General features: G+C 50.1%; 5 protein-coding genes across 5 annotated transcripts; 1 reads left to right on the forward strand and 4 right to left on the reverse strand.

Annotated features, from left to right (window-relative positions):
• Positions 1 to 155: 155 nt before the first annotated feature.
• Positions 156 to 5,088, reverse strand: N7503_002196 (uncharacterized protein; the record flags this gene model as incomplete). Its single annotated transcript, XM_057061743.1, has 2 exons — positions 156 to 371; positions 427 to 5,088. 2 exons carry the CDS (start codon positions 5,086 to 5,088, stop codon positions 228 to 230), a joined length of 4,806 nt encoding a protein of 1,601 aa, XP_056925705.1. The 3' UTR covers positions 156 to 227.
• A 1,450-nt stretch (positions 5,089 to 6,538) lies between these two features.
• On the reverse strand, positions 6,539 to 8,655 carry has1 (ATP-dependent RNA helicase HAS1; the record flags this gene model as incomplete). The annotated part of the gene is made up of 4 exons (XM_057061744.1): positions 6,539 to 6,909; positions 6,963 to 7,223; positions 7,279 to 7,485; positions 7,570 to 8,655. 4 exons carry the CDS (start codon positions 8,653 to 8,655, stop codon positions 6,664 to 6,666), a joined length of 1,800 nt encoding a protein of 599 aa, XP_056925706.1. The 3' UTR covers positions 6,539 to 6,663.
• A 3,524-nt stretch (positions 8,656 to 12,179) lies between these two features.
• On the forward strand, positions 12,180 to 14,420 carry N7503_002198 (transient receptor potential ion channel family protein; the record flags this gene model as incomplete). The annotated part of the gene is made up of 1 exon (XM_057061745.1): positions 12,180 to 14,420. One exon carries the CDS (start codon positions 12,180 to 12,182, stop codon positions 14,418 to 14,420), a length of 2,241 nt encoding a protein of 746 aa, XP_056925707.1.
• Positions 14,421 to 15,398: 978 nt separating this feature from the next.
• On the reverse strand, positions 15,399 to 16,217 carry N7503_002199 (putative U1 snRNP complex component Yhc1; the record flags this gene model as incomplete). The annotated part of the gene is made up of 4 exons (XM_057061746.1): positions 16,116 to 16,217; positions 15,930 to 16,055; positions 15,791 to 15,868; positions 15,399 to 15,703 (listed from the first exon to the last, which is right to left on the reverse strand). Exons 1-4 carry the CDS (start codon positions 16,180 to 16,182, stop codon positions 15,399 to 15,401), a joined length of 576 nt encoding a protein of 191 aa, XP_056925708.1. The 5' UTR covers positions 16,183 to 16,217.
• Positions 16,218 to 18,990: 2,773 nt separating this feature from the next.
• N7503_002200 (uncharacterized protein) lies at positions 18,991 to 20,481 on the reverse strand (the record flags this gene model as incomplete). The annotated part of the gene is made up of 3 exons (XM_057061747.1): positions 18,991 to 19,241; positions 19,294 to 20,294; positions 20,369 to 20,481. The coding sequence occupies 3 exons, from the start codon at positions 20,479 to 20,481 to the stop codon at positions 18,991 to 18,993; spliced, it is 1,365 nt and encodes a 454-aa protein (XP_056925709.1).
• Positions 20,482 to 21,479: the final 998 nt, after the last annotated feature.

Below are 21,479 nucleotides of genomic sequence, written 5' to 3' on the forward strand. Positions count from 1 at the left end.
ATTGAAAAGAAACCCCGAATAAAAGCAGAATGAAATCTTGCACGCAAATGGTTCATAGATGGGAGAGGATGATTTTCAAAGTCACTCAATGGTAAGATATCAGGTAGGGCATGGTCGTTCACTGTCGTAATCACATGGAGTAAGAACAAAGGAAAGGGGGAAACGCAAAAAAGCAAAAATCAAAACTCGCTAGACACAAATACAACCTAGGGTATCTCAATGCGGTCTCAGTATTCATCTTCATAGTCGATCTGCATCGGACTGCCTCGGTAGCGGGTGCGCTTGATGTTACTGGGGCTGTATGGGCCGCCAGAGGTCAAGGGGCGAGGACCTGTTGGTTTGCGGGTAGGAGGGGAGCGGATGGCGGAGCCCTGTGGATATATTAGCTTTTGGTCTGCAATTTGTGAGGTTCTGGTTTGAACATACTCGTGAAGTAACACGATCGCCATAGGTAGTCGAAGCGTGGTCGTCTTCATCTTCGAGGACCTTGGGTGGTCGCTCGGGAATCAGAGGGCCCTCATCTTTGACCTTTGGAGGACGTGGTGGACCCGTCGCACGGGAGCTGTGCTCTGAATAGCCTGCATCGGAAATTGGGGACAGTCGGCTACCGGCGCTGAAACGGTTCTGGGCGGGCTGTGCGGCCGGCAGGCTGGGTTGGGATCCCCATCGCTCCGAGCTGGGCGAGCCGGGGGTGGCGTAAGTCTGGGCCTGGCTCTCCAAGGCAGACTGGAAGCGTCCAGTCGGTCCCTGTCGAGGCTGGGGGTGCTGGAGATCGAGACTTCCACGATGAGCTCGGTACTTGGGGGCTTCGGAAACTTGAGAGGGCACCAATGGCGATGGGGGCCGGTTCTCTTGCTCGTCTCCGTATGGGGAGCGGAGGCGATCATCACCCTCGGGATCATAATAATCAGCCTTCTGGTACGCATCTTGTGCGAGGTCGGATCCCGAGCGAGACAGGTTCTCAGAGTAGGGACGCTCCTTTCGTCCAGGCTGGATGCTGTTGCGGATGTTGTCACCCATGGAAGAGGCGGTAGTCTTGGACCAGCGGGAGAACTTGGGGAAGATCGACGAACTGCTTGACTTGTGCTTGCGGGCCTTTTCGGCTTTGTCGGTGGAAGCCTTGGGAGTGGTTTCATTGCTGCGCGTTCCCGAGGCCAGAGGCTTGCGAGGCGGCGTAGCAAGAGGCAAAGATCCAGCTCTTTCGTGGCGGGCAAAGTCCTGCACAGGAAGGTGTGCAGTCATGTAAGGATCGTCCTCATCAAGCTCGTCCTCATCCTCATCCTCTTCAGGGACAGTGCTGACGCGCGGGTCCGCATTTGCTTGCCGAGCTGGGCTCGACGTGTAGGGAGATCGGCTGCCCTGAGCCGCACCATTCTGGCCATTGTTGTCAAAGGCGTTCGCGTCGACACTCATCCGAGCCGTCGCACGGGGGCTGCCCATGCCTTGGCCTTCCCTAAGGGCTTCAACTTCGTCAAGCAGTTGTTCGAGCATACCTTCAATCTTAGACAAATCATTGCCTGACTTCAGACTCAATCCTTTGAGCGCACGCTTGAAAATGTTCTTTCGCTTAGACTGCAAGTCCTCATCATCCTCCATGTTCAATTGGCGGGTACGAGATGCACTTGGAGGCAGTGGTCGAGGACCACCAAGAACCTGATTGAGTCGGTCATGCTGCTTCTCGGTGGAATCAAGGAGTAACTCGTCTTGCTGGGCAATGAATTTCTTCATTTCGTCAAACGAAGTGCGCATCTCAGCAGCACTGCGGACCAGGGTGACCAACATTTCAGTATCCCGGGCATTGCGCTGGGCATCACGAACGGTGAGATGGTCCATGAGGGCAACAATATCCTTGGACTTGATTCTCTCGATGCCATGGCCAGTAGCACTGTCGTAAAGCGGCGAGCCAACTCCATGGGAATAACCACTAAAGTGACGCTGGTGACCAGTAGAAAGTTCATCCATCTCAGCGGGGGCACCAAAGGCATCCACAGCTCCGACACCTCGGCTTCCTTGCTTAGGAGTGCCAACACTTGGAGATACAGGGTTGGCAGCCGAGACATAGCCTTCATCTTTAGCTCCAGGCGGCGTGTCAAACAGCTGTTGGGCACGCTGATCAGGGTAATAATCATCACCACCGAAAATATTGCGGGCAGTCTCGTAATACTCTGCATCGAGACCACGAGGCTGAGCACCTTGGTCCTTGGCTCCTGCGGGGTTGGACTCGTAGTATGGGACCTGTCCAGCAGGCGGAGATCGCGAGTCATATGCCCATTGATCACCGTTTCCTTGAGCCAAGCCACCAATCGGGCCTTGGATGATAGACGGGTTGGTGTTGATTTCAGACTCGGATTCCTGGCTGCGTTGATCTGCTTCTAAAAGGGGGCTCTCAAGACCACGGTCAATACCACGAGCAGCTGCAGCCACCATACCAGCCTCTTCCAGGTCCTCAATCGACTGTGTCACGCTCTGTGGAGGCGACGTGACGCCCATTCGGCGCGTGAAAGAAGTTTCATCGGGACTGGATGCATCTTGACGTTGCTTGAGAGGACTTCCCCGGTATACCTCGGTGACGGGTTTCTCGGGGCTCCGGCTTCTCGATCGCGGGGCGAGATCAGTCTGTGAGCGACTGCCAGACTGGTACGACTGGGTCTCCAGGACCGAGGTCTCCAGTACTGAGGGATCCATCAAAGACGCAACATTTGATTCGATACCCATGGCTTGAACAAACTGCGGGTTGGCAGCGATAGCAGGTGTCACATGCTGGCCCTCCTTGATCTTGTCCATGAAATCAACTTCACTATCTTCTTGGCCATAAGAAAGCTTGGACTCTTCCTCATGACCGAAGATGTCATCCTCGGGGTAGACATGGCGTGATTGTTCATATCCAAGCTCAGGGCCATCTTCCTCATATTTGGAAAAGCCACTTTGGCTTCTGGGGCTGACTCCCTGGCGAGTAGATCGTGCAAGGTTGGTGCTAGGGGCAGATGACAATGATTCGATCGAAAGGCGGGGCTCGATGTCCTTTTGGGCTTCGGCATAGTACTTGTTCGGATATTGCTCGCCATGAGTCTCAGTGCGCTCGCTGGCTACGCTCTGAATGGGGCTGAGTTGCCGGCCAGTCTCATATGGTTCGATGTATGAATCACGAGTTTCTGGGTGGGCAGCGTCCAGCAAATTGGCAGCTGCAGCTGCAGCAATAGCCCAATTACCACCATCGCTTGCAGGTGATTGGCTTTGAGCATGAAGATCGCGGTCGGAAACACTGTGCATAGAAAGATCACGTTGCGATTGGTTGCCATGGCGCATGCCGAGTTCATATCGCGAGTCCAAGGGAGTTCGGGTAGGAGTATGTCCGGTTGGGGAGATGACTTGTCGCGGGGAACCACGAGATATTTCCGCTAGGGAGACTCTCTTGCGAGGGCCAGGACTCTCTGTTCGCTCCGAGAGCAGTGAAGCGCGGGTCATCTCGGAGTCGATTGCACTGTGCATGGGCATGGCGGGCACATTGTGTTTTTGGAAGACAAGCTCTGTCTCGTTGTAGTCTACACTTCTCTGGGAACCACTGGCCCTCCGTTCTTTCTTGCCGAGACTGGACTGGGAATCATGATGTCTAAGAGATGCCGATGTCAAAGCTGAGCCCACACGTGCCGCCGCATGAGCATCGCGAAGACCTTTACTTTTTTGCCTGCGGAGCTTGTCCTGTTCCGTCAGATCTGGTCGGTTGTACTTCACCCATCCAGCATCAGAGGTGTCACTGCTCTTGCTTGATTTACGCTCTTTGTTGCGGGGAGCGGACTCGCCAGCAAGAACTATGCCCTCATCTTTGCTATCCTTGTTGAGAACAACTTTGGGCTTCATCACATCAGGTGCACTTGCATGTTTTGAAAGGCGGCGACCCAGCTCGTCGCGAGAGCTGGTGGATGAATATGAAGTCGTCATGTCGCGCTCGCGCTCGAACTTGGACGTGTTGGACATGACCTTTTGGTCTTTCTTGAGCTCCTTAAGCTCCGGAAGAATCAATCGTCGGATCGCGTCTTCGACTGTCTCTAAGAGCTTTGGGTTGTTGATTGAAGTCTTTGAGGCGCCGGATCGCACAGAGTATGCGTCGGACTTGCGATTCGAAGAGACGTTGGAAGTACTCAGCAGACTGGATTCCGGACTGGGGATATATTCATCTTCGGCCCCATGTCGCCTCCGGCGCGACGAATGTTTAGTCGGTTCGGCCTCCAGATAATCCTTGCCCGTATTCCTGCTTCTGCCTTTGCTTTTGCTCTTTTTGCTGCTCGAAACATCATGGGAAGACTCGTTGAGCTTCTCAGCAACTCGATTCACAATCCGCTCGTGACTTAAGCTGCGACTGCGTTGTCGGGATGGAGTTTTCAGTAAATTTTTGCTTTCCCGTTTGGCACCGCGTTCAAGGCTTTGGCTGCGTTTCCGTCGGGGACCTGCTGATGAGGCACCTTCCAACATGCTGTCGGCCGGCATGGACGACACATCTGAGGTGGGCATGTAACGCGCATCGCGCGAAATTGCGGACATTTCACTACCCTGGTCGCGATTCATGAATTCGATTTCTACTGGCAGGTCTCGTTGACGTTGACCTTCCTCAGCGGAATTGCTTTCGCTTCCGCTGATTTCATCCAAATTCGATTCGGTGAGTTGCCGCGTTTTGGAAGATGGCGATGTGAGCGAGATGCGACGAGTATATGATGGCTTGCGACTAGAGCCGGATTCGGTGATCTGAATGTGATCCTTATCCTTGAATTTCCTGCTGCCCGAGGGGGTGACTCGTACTCGAACACTTGGTCGAGATACGATGCCACTGGAGCCCTTCCCACCCTCAAAATACTCGATGAGGAGGGAAGTTTGCGAGTCACGGTGTGAATGAGACAGCTTGTCGTCCCGGTCCCGATGGCGCCGGGTGGAAAGCGTGACAGGACTTCCGTCGTCCGGGATCGAGTACGACGTCTTGTCTGTGCGGCGAGAAATGTCAGTTGCCAGATCTGTGCCTGTGACGCTGCCGCCGGTAGTATCGACCAGGGATTCTGTAGGGGCGGGAAGGACGGGTCTGCGGGTGTTGACCCCCATTGCTGGAGACAGGCCTCTCTCTCTCTCTCTCTTTTGCTTTTTTTTTTAATCAAAAAAAAGAATTATTATTCCAGTCCGAAAATCGCATGCTACAAGAGAATGGATGCAAGCGAGACTGTTGAAAGGGGGCCAAATGGTGGTCACTTGTTGATGCTCCGGTTGACAACACAATAGTGGGGGGGTAAAGGGAGGAGATCGGAGATCGGGTACAGATGGGAAGGGTTTCAAGGGCCGAGGGAATTAATGTTGAGGAATTAAGAGCGTACCAGCGCAAGAGTCTCGTTGCAAAACGATGACAGAAATTCAACAGAGAAGTTGAAGGAGGAAAGGAGGAAAGGAAAACGGTGAGCGGTTGCTATGCGAGCTGAAGGTTGAACGAGTCCCTCTTCTCGCTGATCCCTCACATGAAAAGGGGATATGGAAATCCGATTGGATTGGGAAGGGAAAGAATGAGGAAGAGTTTCACGAAGGGATAAGAGCTGCCCAGGTGTGATCCCCGAGGAAATAAGGATGTGATCAGCCCAGCCTCTTGAAAAAAGAGAAGGCTGGTGTACACCCCAGGTTCCGATAAGCGGTCACCCCCATGCACCACAACAAACGAGAACCATGGATTGGGCTGCGGATCAGATCTGAGTTCCTTGGTTTATTTCATTCTAGATGTTCTTCCTCACTTCCGATTTTCAATTATATAGTGGCCTAAATGTAGGCGCCACATCATTCTTGTCCACGTTGACTACACCCGTCGATTCTTTTCTATGCCATTTCTACTAGGCTCCTACCAGTCCTTTATGCTAGGGTAAGACGGACAACTCTTAGAAACTCGATGTCACACAAGAACACGGGCCACAAAGTCGAACCGGTTCGACGGGGGAAAAAAGAGGTGATGGTCGCCCAGACGACATGACCCAGGGTGTGATGGAGCCGCGGTGATTGGCTCTCTCCACTGCCAACTCATCATTGTCATCACATACGATCTTCCCGAACAATTGGGCTCTTTTGGCAAGCATACGGGGTTTTCCCTCGAAAATAAATTTATCTTGATCACCGGAGTAAAAAAATCGAATAAAAATAGGAAGGCGACTTTGGTGTCCCAGACTAAACGACCCTAGTGCATTGCAAGGGGCTGCAAGTCACCAAAATTACTATCTGGACTACACCCACAGTAGTTTTGGTGACATACCTGCAGCTCCGTACATGATGCAATCAGAATCCTAGGCAAACTACTACAAGATCTGCCAATTGTGTTTATCTAGAATTGAAACTGAATGCCGACTTCCGTGCAATGGATTTATCCTTGGTACCTGAATAAGATGGATGCATCATTTGCTGTAGAGGGCTTGGACGCCCACGTGGATTCAAAGCTAGAATTGTTTCCAAATCCCCTTCCACATGGTCACAGGAGTCCCAGGTTATATTAGCACCAATGCAAGATAGATACGACAATGATGGGTTTCACGAATCAGGTCACAAATAAAGATTGAAATAGTATATCTACACAGTTTAACTCCACAATTCCCAAAATGATAAATGCAGGCGACCATGGACTTTTGGTAATTTCGGCATTCCAGTCATAGCTTAATCCTCGTGCTTCCGCTTGAACTTCGACCCCTTGGGCTGGCTGCCGTACGTGCGGCGACCCTGCTGCTCCTGTCTCTTATCACGGGTCATGCTAGCACCCAGCTGGATATCAATCCGTGGAGGAGCATTGAAACCAAAGCCCTTGGCGACCTTCACCAGGTCCAGCTTGTGCACATCGAACACGGAGCGAAGAGAATGAGAGGCGTACGCCTGGAGGTACGATCGGTATCCTTCCTTGGCAGACTGTGAAGAGAGGTGAGTACAGGATATCTTCAATATGTGGGAATTATGCTTACCTTATTGAGGTAGTAGTTAGAAGTAATCAGCTTTTCGAGCTGACTCTGGACATTGACAATCTTGGAGGACGGGAACTCAAACTCGACCACCGGCACACGAGCCTCCTTGAGGTGCTTAAGGAAGCCAACCTCGGATGGCTGCAGGAACATCAAGCTGCGGCCCTTACCGTTGGCACCACGAGCAGTTCGTCCGACACGGTGGATGTAGTCGCGGGGGTCATCTGGGGGATCAAACTGAATAATCCAGTCGACAGCGGGAATCTAAGAAAAAAAGGTCAGAAACGAGGTCACAGACTAATAGGTAGAGGAAACAAACATCGAGGCCACGAGCGGCAACGTCGGTACAGATCAGGGTACCCTGGGTGGCGTTGCAAAACTCGAAAAAGGTGTTTGTTCGCTTTTGCTGCTTCTGCTTTCCGTGCAGCTCAAGTACGGGCAGATCGATGTAGTTCAGAAGCTCAGCGTGGTACTTAACGCAATTACAAGAACTGAAAAAGACAATTATCTTCTTTTTCAGGTTGCGCTGAAGGTTTTGACCGTGTTAGTATAGAGTTATTATTGTTGGAAGCCAAACGGTTGGGGTTTGAATGGACTGGGGTTGATTTACCTTGAGGAACGAGAACAGGAGCAAGAAGCGCCGATCGGCCTCACAGATCACGTATCCTTGTTCCAGACCCTCCACAGTACTGTGCTCCTTGCGGTGATCAACGTTGATATACAATGGGCCAGGGCGCAGGGAAATTCGGGCCAAATCCTCGACCTTGGTGGTTTGGGTGGCGGAGAAAAGCATAGTTTGACGCTCTTCCGAGGGCAGGATCTTGATGATTTGGCGCATCTCGTCCTCGAAACCGACTTCGAGGATACGGTCGGCCTCGTCAATGACCAGAGTCTTCAAGTTCTTGAAAATGAAGCCTTGGGTGTTCTGGAGGTGATCAAGCAGACGACCAGGGGTGGCAATGAGCAGGTTAACACCCTTGGCAAGCTTGTCGGCTTCAGCACGACGGTTGGCACCGCCAATGACGATACCGTAGGTTTGAGAGTGGTGGGTCATCAGCTCACGAGCAACACCAAAGATCTGGAGGGCCAGTTCGCGAGTAGGAGAGATGACAAGAACACCGGTGCCGTTTCTGGGCTTGAAGCGCAAAGCGCTGAGCATCTCAATCGCGGGGATCAGGAAAGACAGAGTCTTGCCGGATCCAGTCTTCGCAGCACCCAGAACGTCGCGACCAGCGAGCAGAGGTGGGATTGTGCGCTGCTGGATCTCAGTCATAGTCTCGAAGCCCATGTCCTTAATTCCTTGCATGGTCTTCTCCGAGAGGTTCAGCTCAGTAAACTTCTGCAGCTGGCCCTCAGTCTGGGGAAGGCTGACTTCGCCCATGGTGGGAAGGTCCTCGACGTTGTCCTTCTCCTCGGCCTCATCTACCTCGTTGTCCTCCTCCTGCTCCTCGACTTCCTCGACTTCCTCGGCCTCGTCGTCGCTCTCGTCCTCGCTGGCGGAGTGGCTCACTTTGCGCTTCTTGGTCGTCTTCTCGGTCGTAGGCTTGGGGGAAGCAGCGGCCTTGATGGCCTTCTTGGTTGACTTGGTCTCGACAGGCTTTGGGACATCGTCACTGTCGGCGGTAGGCTTAGCAGCATGCTTTCTCTTGCGCTTCTTGGCGTCAATGGACTTGGTGGTGTCCACTGGGCCGGGCATCTTGTCGTTTTGGGCGAACCACAAGGTTTGCGATTCACTGAAGCAGAACGAAAGTGATTCACTTGAATCAAAAGATGTGTGATCCTTCGATTGGGGTGTTTTGATCTCCGGGGATGCGACCTACCGCTGCGGAAAACCATTCTGCTACTTTTTTTTTTCTGACCGGTGAGGCTCGGCAGAATCTCCACTAATCACGTGCTGATAGGAAGCATCTTAGTAACCATCCTATTCTTCGACTCGCTTTGTGAAGCTGTAATTCCACGTTGGGTAAGCTATGCTAGCAGCTGGCTTTCATGAATGCCCTGCCCAGCTGGTCAGTATTTGAGGGTGCAACGCCCAGCAAACGCCAAGTAAATACAAAGTCAACATGCATGTATGCACGGGTATATATACTCTTGGTCAAACACTCGGGTCAATGAAGGACGGCCGAAAGATATTTGCACTTTTAGAAATCTTTTACCGATCTCGCAGGGCAAAGCCTGGTCCAAATCTCAAAGCCCCGTGCGCCTGTTGGCTTTCTGGGAAACAAATAGCAACGATGGAAGAAAGTCCTGCAGAAAAAACCCCCGATTGATAGATAGCTTACCATGGATGACTTGCACATAATTAGTCAATGGTCACCAAGAGGCCGAAAAAAATAAAAACTGACAGCAGTGCAGCTCCAGCGCTCCAGCGCGTCTCCGAGGGATAATTTTTCAAATATACCGCCTAAGACCACTCTCCAACCTTGAGATGTTATTCCATAAAATAATGCTAGAGCACCGTATCTGTCAGTTTATACATCTCCACTGTCCTTTATACCACCACGTACTACGAGTTAAATCGTAATCGTGCAACACCCTGAATAATAGAGTACTGCTGTAGAACATGACATCGGCTTCTAGGGTACCTGTCTATCAAGTCAAAGGTATTTGCAGTAAGTTACACTTACTACAGTTACTCCACCGGGACAGGCTGCCTTGCTAATGCATGTCCACATGGGTTGTTTTCAGGGGGGCAAATTCCCGTATTAGTATTCGTTGTTTCTTCCACAAGTTAGTCACTTGGAGCTTTAGTCTACCCGGTCGTATGATTCACAATTTTGACAGAGTGGGAATCATGTATCTTGCCAAGGGCTGGGCTCGTCCGCAGTACGTACTAGGTAGACTCGGCAACCTTGGCGGAGCACGGGAATTTCTTGGAGTTTACAAATGTTTTGCTGTGCTTATGCAGGAGAATCCGCAGCATTATTTCGCTTTCGTGCTGCCTAGCGTAGACCCGTAATTCATTCGACACTATGGAGTCGACATATTTCTTAGCTGCTACATACGATCCACCCAGGCGGCAAGCCCAATTGTTCGAAGCATATATAGTCTGTTTTTGATCGTCAAAGGACTAGTCAAGGTAGCTGTTGTATCATTTAAATTCCAGTTGCCTATGGAGATGAACATGCAATTTTATAGGAAGCTGTGTTGAATCGGTGGCTGCGACGAGTGGGGTATACAGACAGAGATTAGGACCACTCGGATGCCGTAGCGCCCTCAAACCCTGACCCCCAAAATAGTGGTGGCGCCGTGACGGGTCTTGTTATCGAGACAGCATGGATGGAACACTGTTTCTCACGGTCGCAAAACATGTATCTTAGGTCGTACACAAAAAGCACGTATAAGCGACGTCATGTATACATATTGGGATATGACGATCATTTGATCTTTGATAGTGATGTCAGGAATGGCAGGTCGCGTGGATCTAGGTGCCTTGAAATGGCGACCTTCATTGGCAAACGGAAGCTCGGAGCACGTGGACCTGGATCTCGGACACTAATGTAGGATTGACAGTTAGATGTGCAGCGAATATGGAGTACATCTGAAACACGATGGGCAGGATTGTCATGGGGAAAAAACTGAGGCTGTGCATCAAGCCCACGCCACGGCATTCACTTGGCTGTGATCTTTTCGTTGGTCTATGCCATAGACTAGAGGAACTATTTAAATTAATTTAGTGATTTAGGATTTATGGATCAGTCTTATTTCGGGTGGGGATCGGCCCCCTGAGAGCCAGATGACCTAACGACCATTGTGTCCCGCAGTATGCCCTCCAGGGCTTTTAATACAAACATGGTATGAAGAAAATGATACGTAATTTTGACATATCTATTCATTGCTTGTGTAGATAGATAAAAAAGGCCGGGCTCGAATTCCGGTTATCCCATACATAAGCCCTTGTTGACCTTTAACCCCCTTACTCCTAATCAGGGGGACTCAAGGAATACAAGAAAAATAGTTCAGCTTTGGCGCGCCAATGTGTGCCCAGCCTCGGCATACGCTAGTTACCATACGAGCGATTACAATTCATCAGCTGCAGGTACTTGGATATGCTATGGCCCACTTACTATTTTAGTTGCGCCTCTGTCAACTCCACAACTGGGGAACAGTTCCTTTGGTTCGTGGGATGAAATAATCTGCCTTCTGCAGCACTGCAGCATTTAGGGTATTAGGAGACCCACTCACCTCCGCCACGATCCATCTACCGCTTGCAGCCAAGAAATTCCCCTTAAAGACGCGTGTGCAGGGAAATAAAAGAGAATCTGGCGGTGATTATGCCAGTAGAAGAGAAGAGTAATGATTGAATTGTATGAATCATTGAACAAGAAGAATATAGTGAAGTAGGGATGTTGATGAAACTTACACTTACATCAGTGATCGACCAGGGAAGGCCTAGTTCCCGTCAGAAAAGGGACTGGAACCACCCGCCATAACATAAGCCATACCATGGTTACGGTAAATTACCCCCTTTGAGTGGTCCAACAAGCGCCCAGGGCTCCCCTGACCATACAATACCACATTCCTCCATTCCAGGTGACCCGCATTGTGTTTCTGGGCAAAAAGGCAACTCACCCTGCTCGTCCTCTCCCTTCGAGAATCTCTCAGAGGACTGCAAACCTGTCTTTCCCCTCTTCTTCATCGTTCGACTTCAATAATCTCTGGGCCATACTGTGTATGCTGCCAATTCCACTCGCTCTTGACCTCCAGTTTACGTTCTCCACTTTTCCCGATTTAACCTACTTCTGCGACTCCACGCACCTCGTTGAACATTCGTCGTCGACTTCACTTCTCTTAACTAGGTGCCTTTGCTCTGTATTTGCATACTACACAGTCGCATGCGACTTAGGATATTAGTCCGCCGACCTTCCTTCAACTCACTCACCTGACAATCGCTTTCTCAAGCTGTTCCGTTGATTCATTCGGCAACAATCAAAGATACGATTGGAAAGACGGATCCACCACACCTCTAGCTGCTTTCTACGACAAAGGATTGTGTGGTCGTATTGGCGACATTCGAGATCGCATCGGTCCCACCACATAATAAAAAATTAACCGCCGAGAACTCCGCCGCTTGGGGATTTTCCGCATCCGGCGGCTGGCAACGTGGTACTCTGCAGCACCGCTTCAACTGTCGCTCGTCATATTATCTCTTCTCTCTCTCCTTCTCGATATCGTTGGACTCGAAATTACTTCTCAAACTTAGTTTCAGTGTTCGCCAGAATGAGGTTGATATCGTTACTCACGTGCTTAGTCGCATTTGTGGCGCCGGCGTTTGCAGTCAACTATCTCGAATCTAATTCACTCAACTTGTGCATGGAAAGCAGCAACTTCACAGCCACTTATTTCCATGTCATCTTCTACCCAAACAACAATTCTCTTCAGATCGGTTTCGATGGCGTGTCGTATATCTCCGGCAAGGTCGTGGCAGAACTAACTCTGACGGCCTATGGTTATAAGGCTTATTCGAACACCCTCGACCCCTGTTCTATTTCTGGAATGGGCATGTGTCCTATGGCACCCGGTCCCATTGACTTAGAGTCTGTTTCGCTCACTCTCCCAAATGACACCGCTTCGAATATCCCGGGTATCGCTTACACTGTTCCGGATCTCGATGCGGACGTCCAGATTGTGATCAAGAGGAAAGATACTGGCGAGAAGATTGCTTGTGTGTCAGCGTCGCTTTCAAATGGCAAGACTGTCTACCAAGTTGGAGTTTCTTGGGTGACTGCAATCATTTCAGGCTTGGGTCTTACAGCATCTGCCATCACCTCCGGACTGGGTCACTCTAACACCGCCGCTCATGTTGCGGCAAATGCTCTGTCTTTGTTCAGTTTCATGCAGTCTCAAGCAATCATTGGTATGACATCGGTGCACATGCCACCAATCGTGGAATCATGGACTCAGGACTTCCAGTGGAGCATGGGTATCATTCACGTCGGGTTTCTACAGACCATCTGTACCTGGTATCAACGCTCCACTGGTGGCACTCCTTCAACTGTTCTCTCGACACTGAGCCAAACCTCAGTTGAGGTGCTGAAGAAGCGTGATTATGTCATAGACCCTGTACGCAATCTGATGAAGAGAGGACTCCATATGCTCGGAAAACGAGACACCAGCCAAAAGGTTCAAGTCGTGCGGGGTATCGATCGTGTTGGATTCCGTGCAGGCATTGAAGAAACCAATATCTTTTTGACCGGTCTTATTTTCTTCGTCTTCTTCGTTTTTGTCGTCATCGTCATCATTGCTGCGTTCAAGGGTGTCTGCGAGTTACTCGTCAAGCACGGCAAGATGAAGGGTGACACATTCCAGGACTTCCGCAACGGATGGAAGGTTGTTACTCGAGGTATTCTATTTCGTCTGACCCTGATTGGTTTCCCCCAAATGTGCATTCTTTGCCTTTGGGAATTCACTCAGCGTGACTCACCGGCTGAGGTCGTTCTGGCTGTGGTGATGCTCTTATCGCTACTCATTGCGCTAGGATGGGCAGCTCAGAAGGTCATTCGTCTGGCCAGGCGCTCGGTCAGTATGCACAAGAACCCGGCATATATCTTATATTCCGATCCTGCGTGTCTGAACAAATGGGGCTTCCTTTATGTGCAATACCGAGCTACAGCATACTATTTCGTCGTTCCCTATCTTTTCTATGTCCTAATTAAGGGCATGTTCATCGGATTGAGTCAGTCTGCTCCTGTTGTCCAGACGGTGGCTTTGGTGGTCATTGAAGCTGCTATGCTGGTTGCTGCGTGTGTTATTCGGCCATGGATGGATAAGAAGACCAACATTTACAACATTTCAATTGCGGTCGTCAACTTCATCAACGTGATCTTCCTGCTAGTCTTCTCGAATGTCTTCAACCCACCAGGCCTGATGGTCGGTGTGATGGGTGTGGTCTTCTTCGTATACAACGCTGTCTTTGCCTTGGTCCTCCTCATTCTTGTCTTGATTGCTTCGGTCTACGCCGTTCTGTCCAAGAACCCCGATACCCGATACCAACCAATGCGCGATGACCGGGGTTCATTCATCAAGTCGCAGACCCAGCTTACAACTGAATTGGATGCGTTGGGTGCTACTGCTCGAGGCGACATGAAGTCTCAATCATACCAGAACAACCCCTTCGATGAGGATACGATCTCCGTCTCCAGTGGTCGCGGCAATGGTAGTGCTAGTGGCAGTGGCAGTGGCAGTGGCAACGGATATCAAACCCCGAATGCAGTCAATGCCCCTCACGGCGCTTCTCAACAGCAGCGATCACCCGTTGATCCATCAGTACCGCTGATTCCCAGCGATGCCTCAGGTCGCCGGGGCGCTCCTCCGGGTTACGATCAGCTTGGGCGCGCATCACCATCACCCGCAGTGCGGAACTATGACAACATGCCCGTGGGGCAATCCGCATTGGCCCCCAACTATAGGAACCAAAATAGCTCCAGTCCGTGGCAACGAGGAGCTGGTTACGAGCACTAAGCACTCGTCTCAGATTTTCCATAATTTCCTGATATGAAGACATGTGATGTTTTTTTTAGCGTGGGGGCAGTGATGGTCTATGAACCTTTTCCATCCGTCATTCTTGGGATCCGGTATTTTCTTTTCACTTTCCTTTCTTTGCTCAGCCTTGCCGATTCCCTTCCAGAGCACTTGCAGTTTTTGTTCCACCACTAGAATAACCCAGATGATGTGATACCTACTTCTCTTCAGACTTCTCCTTACCCTCCTTCATCTCTTCTCGTCGACCTCGACCAAAATCATCTTCTTTTCTCCTTGCCTACTCCCCCCTGAGAATTCCTTCATTCGTGGTCAACAAGTATTTCTCTTTATCAATTTTTGTACTCTGGTTTTCTGGCTGTTAATTACGGTGTTCTGATGCATTTTGGGGTACGGGGGTTGGACCGGATTTCTTGTGATCCTTCAAATATAATTTCTCTCTCAGTGCTTCCTTTCAAAGTAAAAGACTGCAACAGTCCAGGTAGTTGTACCTAGTAGAGCACCTACCTAGAGGTATCAAGTTATTCCCACCTGGTCAGCCCTGGAGAGCCTTGTTTACCTTACAAAACTAGAGTGTCTAATCTCACACGATGGACCAGAAGGTTGTAAGATTGGATAAAATCAGTGATTAGTTTAGAAAGGCCACTGACTCAAATATATACTTTACAGCCTTTCCGATATAGGCGTCAGAGGAGAAGTCTTGGAAAACATGATATTGAGTATTGAGAGATCCACAGAAAACCCAAACCAAACGCTATAATACAACGCCGGGGAAGAGAAACACCCTCTAGGAGAATTTTGTTTTCCAGCGACAATGAAAGTTTTCTGTCTCAGGACGAAAAATGAACATCCAACTCGTGCGGAAGACGTAGTGATCATGACTATGAGATATCAAATAAAGAGAGGGAAGAAAAGCAGAGAACACCTCAAAACAACCCATTCAATCGAAAGAAAACCAATTTACCATTTTTCATCCATTCCGGGAGGAGGCCCACCTCCAGGAGGCATGGGGTATCCCTCTGATCCACGCGGACCGGAAGGAATCGGCGAATTCGACATACCTGGCATCGGCGGGATGGGAGGGAAACCGCCTCCGGGTAACGGCATGGGGAAGTTAGCAGGGAAGCCACCGGGAGGCGGAGGGAGGTTTCCTGCGCCCGGAGGCATGTTAGGGAGTCCGCCTGGGGGAGGGAAGCCTCCTGCTGGTGGGGTTCCTGTAGCACCAGGGAATGGTGGTGGGAAAGGAAGACCGTGGGCACCTGGAGCTGTTCATGGAGAAGGGAATTGATTAGCTGCTGCGCCGAAAGGAGGCCCGGGGTATGAGAGGGCATCTCCTGGCTGGTTGGACATACGAGGCGGCATTCCTGGGGCGCCGGGAGCTCCTGGAGGAGGAATTCCAAAGGGAAGAGGAGGGCCTTGACCAGGTCGACCTGTTATGACAAGATGTGTCAGTTTATGTAGGACCTATGCTTAATAAGGGCGCCTTCGTACCTGGGAAGCCGAATGGTGGGGGGAATGCTCCTGGCACCATAGCCGGATTGGGGAGGGGCTGGCCTTCAGCGGCGTAGGAGGAGGTGATAGAGTCGATAACTGATTGAGCCTTCTCCTGGCCGATCTCTACAGGCGATTGTCAGCATGGCTCATACTTGTTCGAGAGGTGATCTCCAGGTGACCTACGCTGATAGTACTCCACAACGTTCCTCAAGTGGTTACGACCGGAGTTATGCGCCTTGCGCACACTCATGGAGTCGTGCGTAAGGTAAACATCGCAGTAATCGCCTATAGTCAATTCACAGTCAGCACCATGGCCTTTCGAATCGCGTTATCGTGGTGGTATTTGATATCAGTAGTTGGGATCGTCGTCTCCGCACACGGTAAGGGCAAGGGAAGGTATTTGATCTTAGGCTGACTTGGAGTAAGAACCTACAGAAGAGTAGATAGGAGGTCAGTATGGATAGCAAGATCAAGCAAGGCTGAAGGGGACTTATATTTCGGCATCTTGGCAGCTTCCTTTGCGCGTTCTCAACTGCTGTTGCGCGCGAGGAAAATTCCCGTTCAGGGTGCGGAGGAGCTCAGCGGGAATATCACAGGTCGATGTGCGGTGGGTAAATGGTTGAAAGGCGAGTTCTCAGACACTACCCTGGCGATAGGTCACTGATAAGGAATCAATGAGACTGAAGTGATCAATTTGGAGGTCGTCTCCCAATTCGGATGGTGAAGGTGAGGGCGGTGAAAGTGGCAAAATCTACATCCTTATCGCGCTTGGCGTTATACGGTTCGAGCGTGATACTTCAAAGGGAAATTTATACTTACAAAGACATGGTCGATTGGAGGATCGAACCTGGAATGAAAAGCCATTTCTATTGGCTCATCGAGCTGTACAGAATAAGTTCAATATTGATATTCTACCGTATGTACTGGAATGTTATTTGACCAATCTATAATGTCTGGAGCTAAACTAAAGACTACACTTCCTACTATGCCGAATATTTTTGACTTCCTAAGATTGTTTTGATATCATTTATCGTCTTCAAATACTTGAAGTTCATTACTTTTCTATCAGACAACGAATGGCCAAGGAGCCCAGTTTCGATAATATCAAGATTGAGAATAAAGAACTATCCCCGCTGCAATTAATTGTATAATTAGACAACCTCACTTTTCGAGAACTGTAGACATGATATAAGAGGTAAGGTAGTTCTTGTAAGACAAGACAAACAGTCACCGACTTAGTGAAAAATTCACGAAAATCAGGACTATTTAAAGAAGTTTGATGGCGGATCGCCTTCTAGGTCAAAATGATCGACGGTTGCCTGATGTGATCTCGATACTTCGCAGACCTAGCTCTTGCTACCTTCGTCTTTCAAATAAAGCTTATCCGCATCTATCTTTGCTGATACCAACTGATCCAACGGGTGGAATTGTCCATGCTTGATGCCGTTTCAACAATGATCATTCAGCTCAATTGAATATTGATGCAGTGTGAGCCTGATAGCCATGACCCACGACCAGGGTGGCAAGCTTCTTAGTTGCCCAGTAGTGTGATGTTGCACCAATAGAATAGCGCGATTAAAATTAGAATAGGATTATAACATATGTCCGCGAACCAAATCAACTCATCCGTAGATCTTTGTCCATACAGTACGTTGCGAAACCGGTGCAACCGCCTGCACTCTTCGAGTGACTCTCCTGGCTCACCGCCAGGAGACACTGGGATACTTTAGGAATAGCCCCAGAGTATCAATGTTCCTGTACCAGTCTCGATACTATCATTTACTGTCATTAAATACAGCGCCGTGTTTCGTAACAGTATTAGCGACCAGACGGAAACCGCGAATAGACGCCATCAGTAATCTGCCTTTCACCCGATCCCGAGGACATCGTTGGTTAATGTACACCTTCCTTGCATTAACATCCGTTCGACGAGCAGGGTTTTGATTCCGTGGTTGAACATGCAGATAGAAGTGCATAGGATGAACAATCTCCGGACCGTATCCACTACCAGATTGAGTGGAGGTTTAAATTGAACAATCGAGTTGTGGTCAGGAATATAAAACAGGACCTAACTCAACCGCCTAGATCCTACTGGGAACAGATAAAAGAGGACGCTTGTAGGATTCTACGACGGAAGGCAGCCCGTGGCCGACGGGTGAGACTGGATGATACTAACATAGTGTTATCGGTGACCTCTCAACGGGACATTAACAATCACTTTGAAGGTACTAGTGTCGATTGGACAGTGGCGGAGAAACAGCTACTAGCGTGGGCCTATCTATTCCGTCGTGGCAAGGAGACCGGCTTCAGATATCGATCAACTATATAGAGGACAGCGGGCCTCTTCCTTGCAGAACAGACAAAAGAGGAAAATCATCGGTGACCACACGGATGCTTGCTGACCGAGACGCTCAGATCGACGCGGAGCAGGTCTCCGGCCAACATTCCGTCTGGCGTGATGTGTATCGTCTTATGCGTGGTCCCGGGCCTCCATGTCGTCACGAAGGACAATATTGCTGGCAAATTCCGGAAGGAAAAAGGCACCATAGATCGCGAACACACCATCTGAGTCGTAGTGAATGATGAGTTGATCCCTTCGATGCATACATACCTTGGTATATAGTGCCGTATACTGGGTATAGATTCAATTAGGGACCTGGAGATGTGGCAGAGTTAGGGCTCAGTGCAGCAACAGTATCTGCAGGTGGGATCCAAGAAAGTCACCAGGAAGATAGGGAGTGAAGTCGCTGTGATTTAGCAAGGCCCTAATTTCGAGGAAAGACAGAGCCACCATGGGGCGTCATGATTAGCCCCGGGTGATAGATTTCAGGTCAACCCGAACATTGGATATTCTCTTTAGCGGGATTTGATTGAAACCTTCTTCAGGCCGGGTCCTCGTTACATAGCTGAGACAAGTCGACTGTCATCTATATAGCACAGGAAGACCAAGCGCCGTGTCTTGATTTTCTCGGTGATTGTCACTCTAACAGGGTCGATCGTTATAGCCACGCCTAGCTATGACACCGTAGTTTCGTCACTAGAACAACCCCATATAGTACTATAATTCGTCTTTTTTCCATAATAGCCGCTGTCTCTGGTCCCATGCCTGCTGGTATAATAAACCACATTGAGCAGCGCCCTCGGCCGCCAGATACCAGTCTCGTAGCCGTCCTCCTATGATCTCAACATCACCAAGAGCATGTTCAAGGCTCTGCTTCATTAATGATCCGTCAAACCCACTCGTCAAAATAAACGCTTTATCAATTTTGGTAGGGATCATGTCATCCCGAATATCTCCGGTAGGATTGTCTACACAAATGTTAGTTAACAATTTTATCCAGACGGCCCACTAGCAACGTACTCGCAGCAACGAGATAGTTATGAACATTCTGCGCAACGCTTTGAATATATCTCATCTCTACTGCTTCGACATCAACCCATGACAGCACAGCGGTGGCGTCGGGGTCCTTCAGATGCAGAGGGTATTCGTGATGGTGATGGTCCTGGTGGTCCTCGGCCCCCAGCACTTCGCGATCAATGTTATCTCGTATCAGCACACGCGCCTTCCGGACTTCTTCCCGCAAAGCGGCCTTGGATCCACCAAGCGAAAGCCAAGTCTGTAGGATTTCCGATCGTTCAATGGCCGACTGGGTTATATCCCGATCGAGACCGGCACTTCCCCAGGGGTCCATGGGGAGGCGCCCATTTCGGGCCATTGGCCGGGGACTCGCATTGAGACTTTGCAGGTCCAGATAATATTGTCCTAGGTCCAGAATAAGATATTTCCCGTCCGCCTCTCGTGGAGTCCCATTGCTGCTATATGTTGATACGGCCATCCGGCTCATGGGCTCCATCAAAGGCGTGATGCCAACCTTCCGGCTCGCCTCGAGGAACAAATCCACCAGGGTTTGGTTGAAAAAGTCCGGGAGGGCGATGACCGCCGATTGCATATCAATGTTGTGCTTGGTGCGTGCCTCTTCCTGCAACCGCGTGAGGATATCGACAAACGCATCCTTCACATCATTCAGCGTGAACTCCCCTAGTTCCGACCTCTTGGCGCTGCGAAGCCGAGCCGTGATGCCATGCCAAGCACTGCAGACGCACTGCTGTACCCAAGACAGGTTCGCTGTGTCATGGCTACAACAGGTCAAGGACGATACGAGCCTTGCAAACAGCTTTACCACAGCATTGGAAATGCCGGAGGTCCCTTCGTTCTTCCGGCCATATAGGGCGTCGAGCGTGCCGTCGCTCCATGATTCTAGTCGCAGCCTGAATAGATAGATGCTGAAGGGATCACCTAGCTCAGGTTTGATACAGGCTGGCAACGTCACATTATCACTGCTATACGCATGTGCGACAGTTCTAGGATTCTGGTCAATAGTCACCACAAGGCGGGCAGGGGTGGCGGCTTCATCAAAGCGATTTTCGAGACGCACATCATATCAGGCCCGATATCAATGCCGATGGCCTGAGGGCGGGCCGCAAAGATTGCGTCTACAAGGGATATAACGAACCCCCCGCAAAGAACCCATCGCAGCAAACACACCATGTGGGATTGATTGGTATACCACACAGGTCAAGCAAGGGTTTCAGGCAAGGCGGAGGGAGTTATGATTTCCGTGTTAGTCTAAAAAATGCCAAGGGACATTCGGCGCTACTTCACATCCAGTGACACACCACCAATGAAGTGATGAGTTTCCAATTAAAGTGAAATGAAGCCCCACCTCAGCTTCGCCTCTGGGTGATGGCGGTGGATGGACATTGGAGGTATCAGATGTATTGATTTACAAGTGAATACATGACTGAAATTGCTGTTTAACCTACCTACGAAAGAATACATACGCAACTCCTGGAAGAACTCCAAATACAGACTGGTGTGTTTCGGCACAAGCGGCAGAAAAGCTAATCGGAGAGTGGATCAGTTGCACCGGTTTCGCGACGTACTGTATCTATTTTCAATCAATATCCCTCATACAGAAGCCGGAATTTTGAAGGTGAAAGAAACTTGTCCTTGTCGCACATTTGTCACATCTGTGGTCCAGCCTTCTCATGAAATTGCGCCATCGAAACCAGCTCACGACATCGAATGGCGGTACAATTTACATAATATGCCTCATCAAAAACGCAACCGGCATCATATACCAGCGAAATCTTGCGTCATCGTGGCAGTTTGCCGGTCGTGCATACCCGACTACCCCAACAGTACAGTAAGAGTAGTGACCGTCCCGGTCGAGACCTTTGCGCACCGGTAATGATGTGTCATGGACAGGCGCTATTATCTAATAGCACGAATGGCTGTGGAACGCCGAGAAAGGTTGGACTACAACCCTTTTTGCACTGTCGTGCATTGTATTCCGTGTGTCATCGTACATTACTAGTGGGAGATCTGGTTCTGGTAGAAAAGGGGCGGGGGGGGGGGGGGGGGGCAGGTGTTTCCGAATCATGCCTTCTCCACGATGCTACCCTGTCAATTTAATTTAGTTGGAGAAAGGGGGCGGTCATGTGTGCGTGTAATTGATTGTCTCAGTCTAAGAACAGGAATAGAGC

The sequence above is a fragment of the Penicillium pulvis genome (genome assembly GCF_028828015.1).
Source record: "Penicillium pulvis strain IBT 33274 chromosome Unknown contig_12_segment0_segment0, whole genome shotgun sequence".
Taxonomy (NCBI): Eukaryota; Fungi; Ascomycota; class Eurotiomycetes; order Eurotiales; family Aspergillaceae; genus Penicillium; species Penicillium pulvis.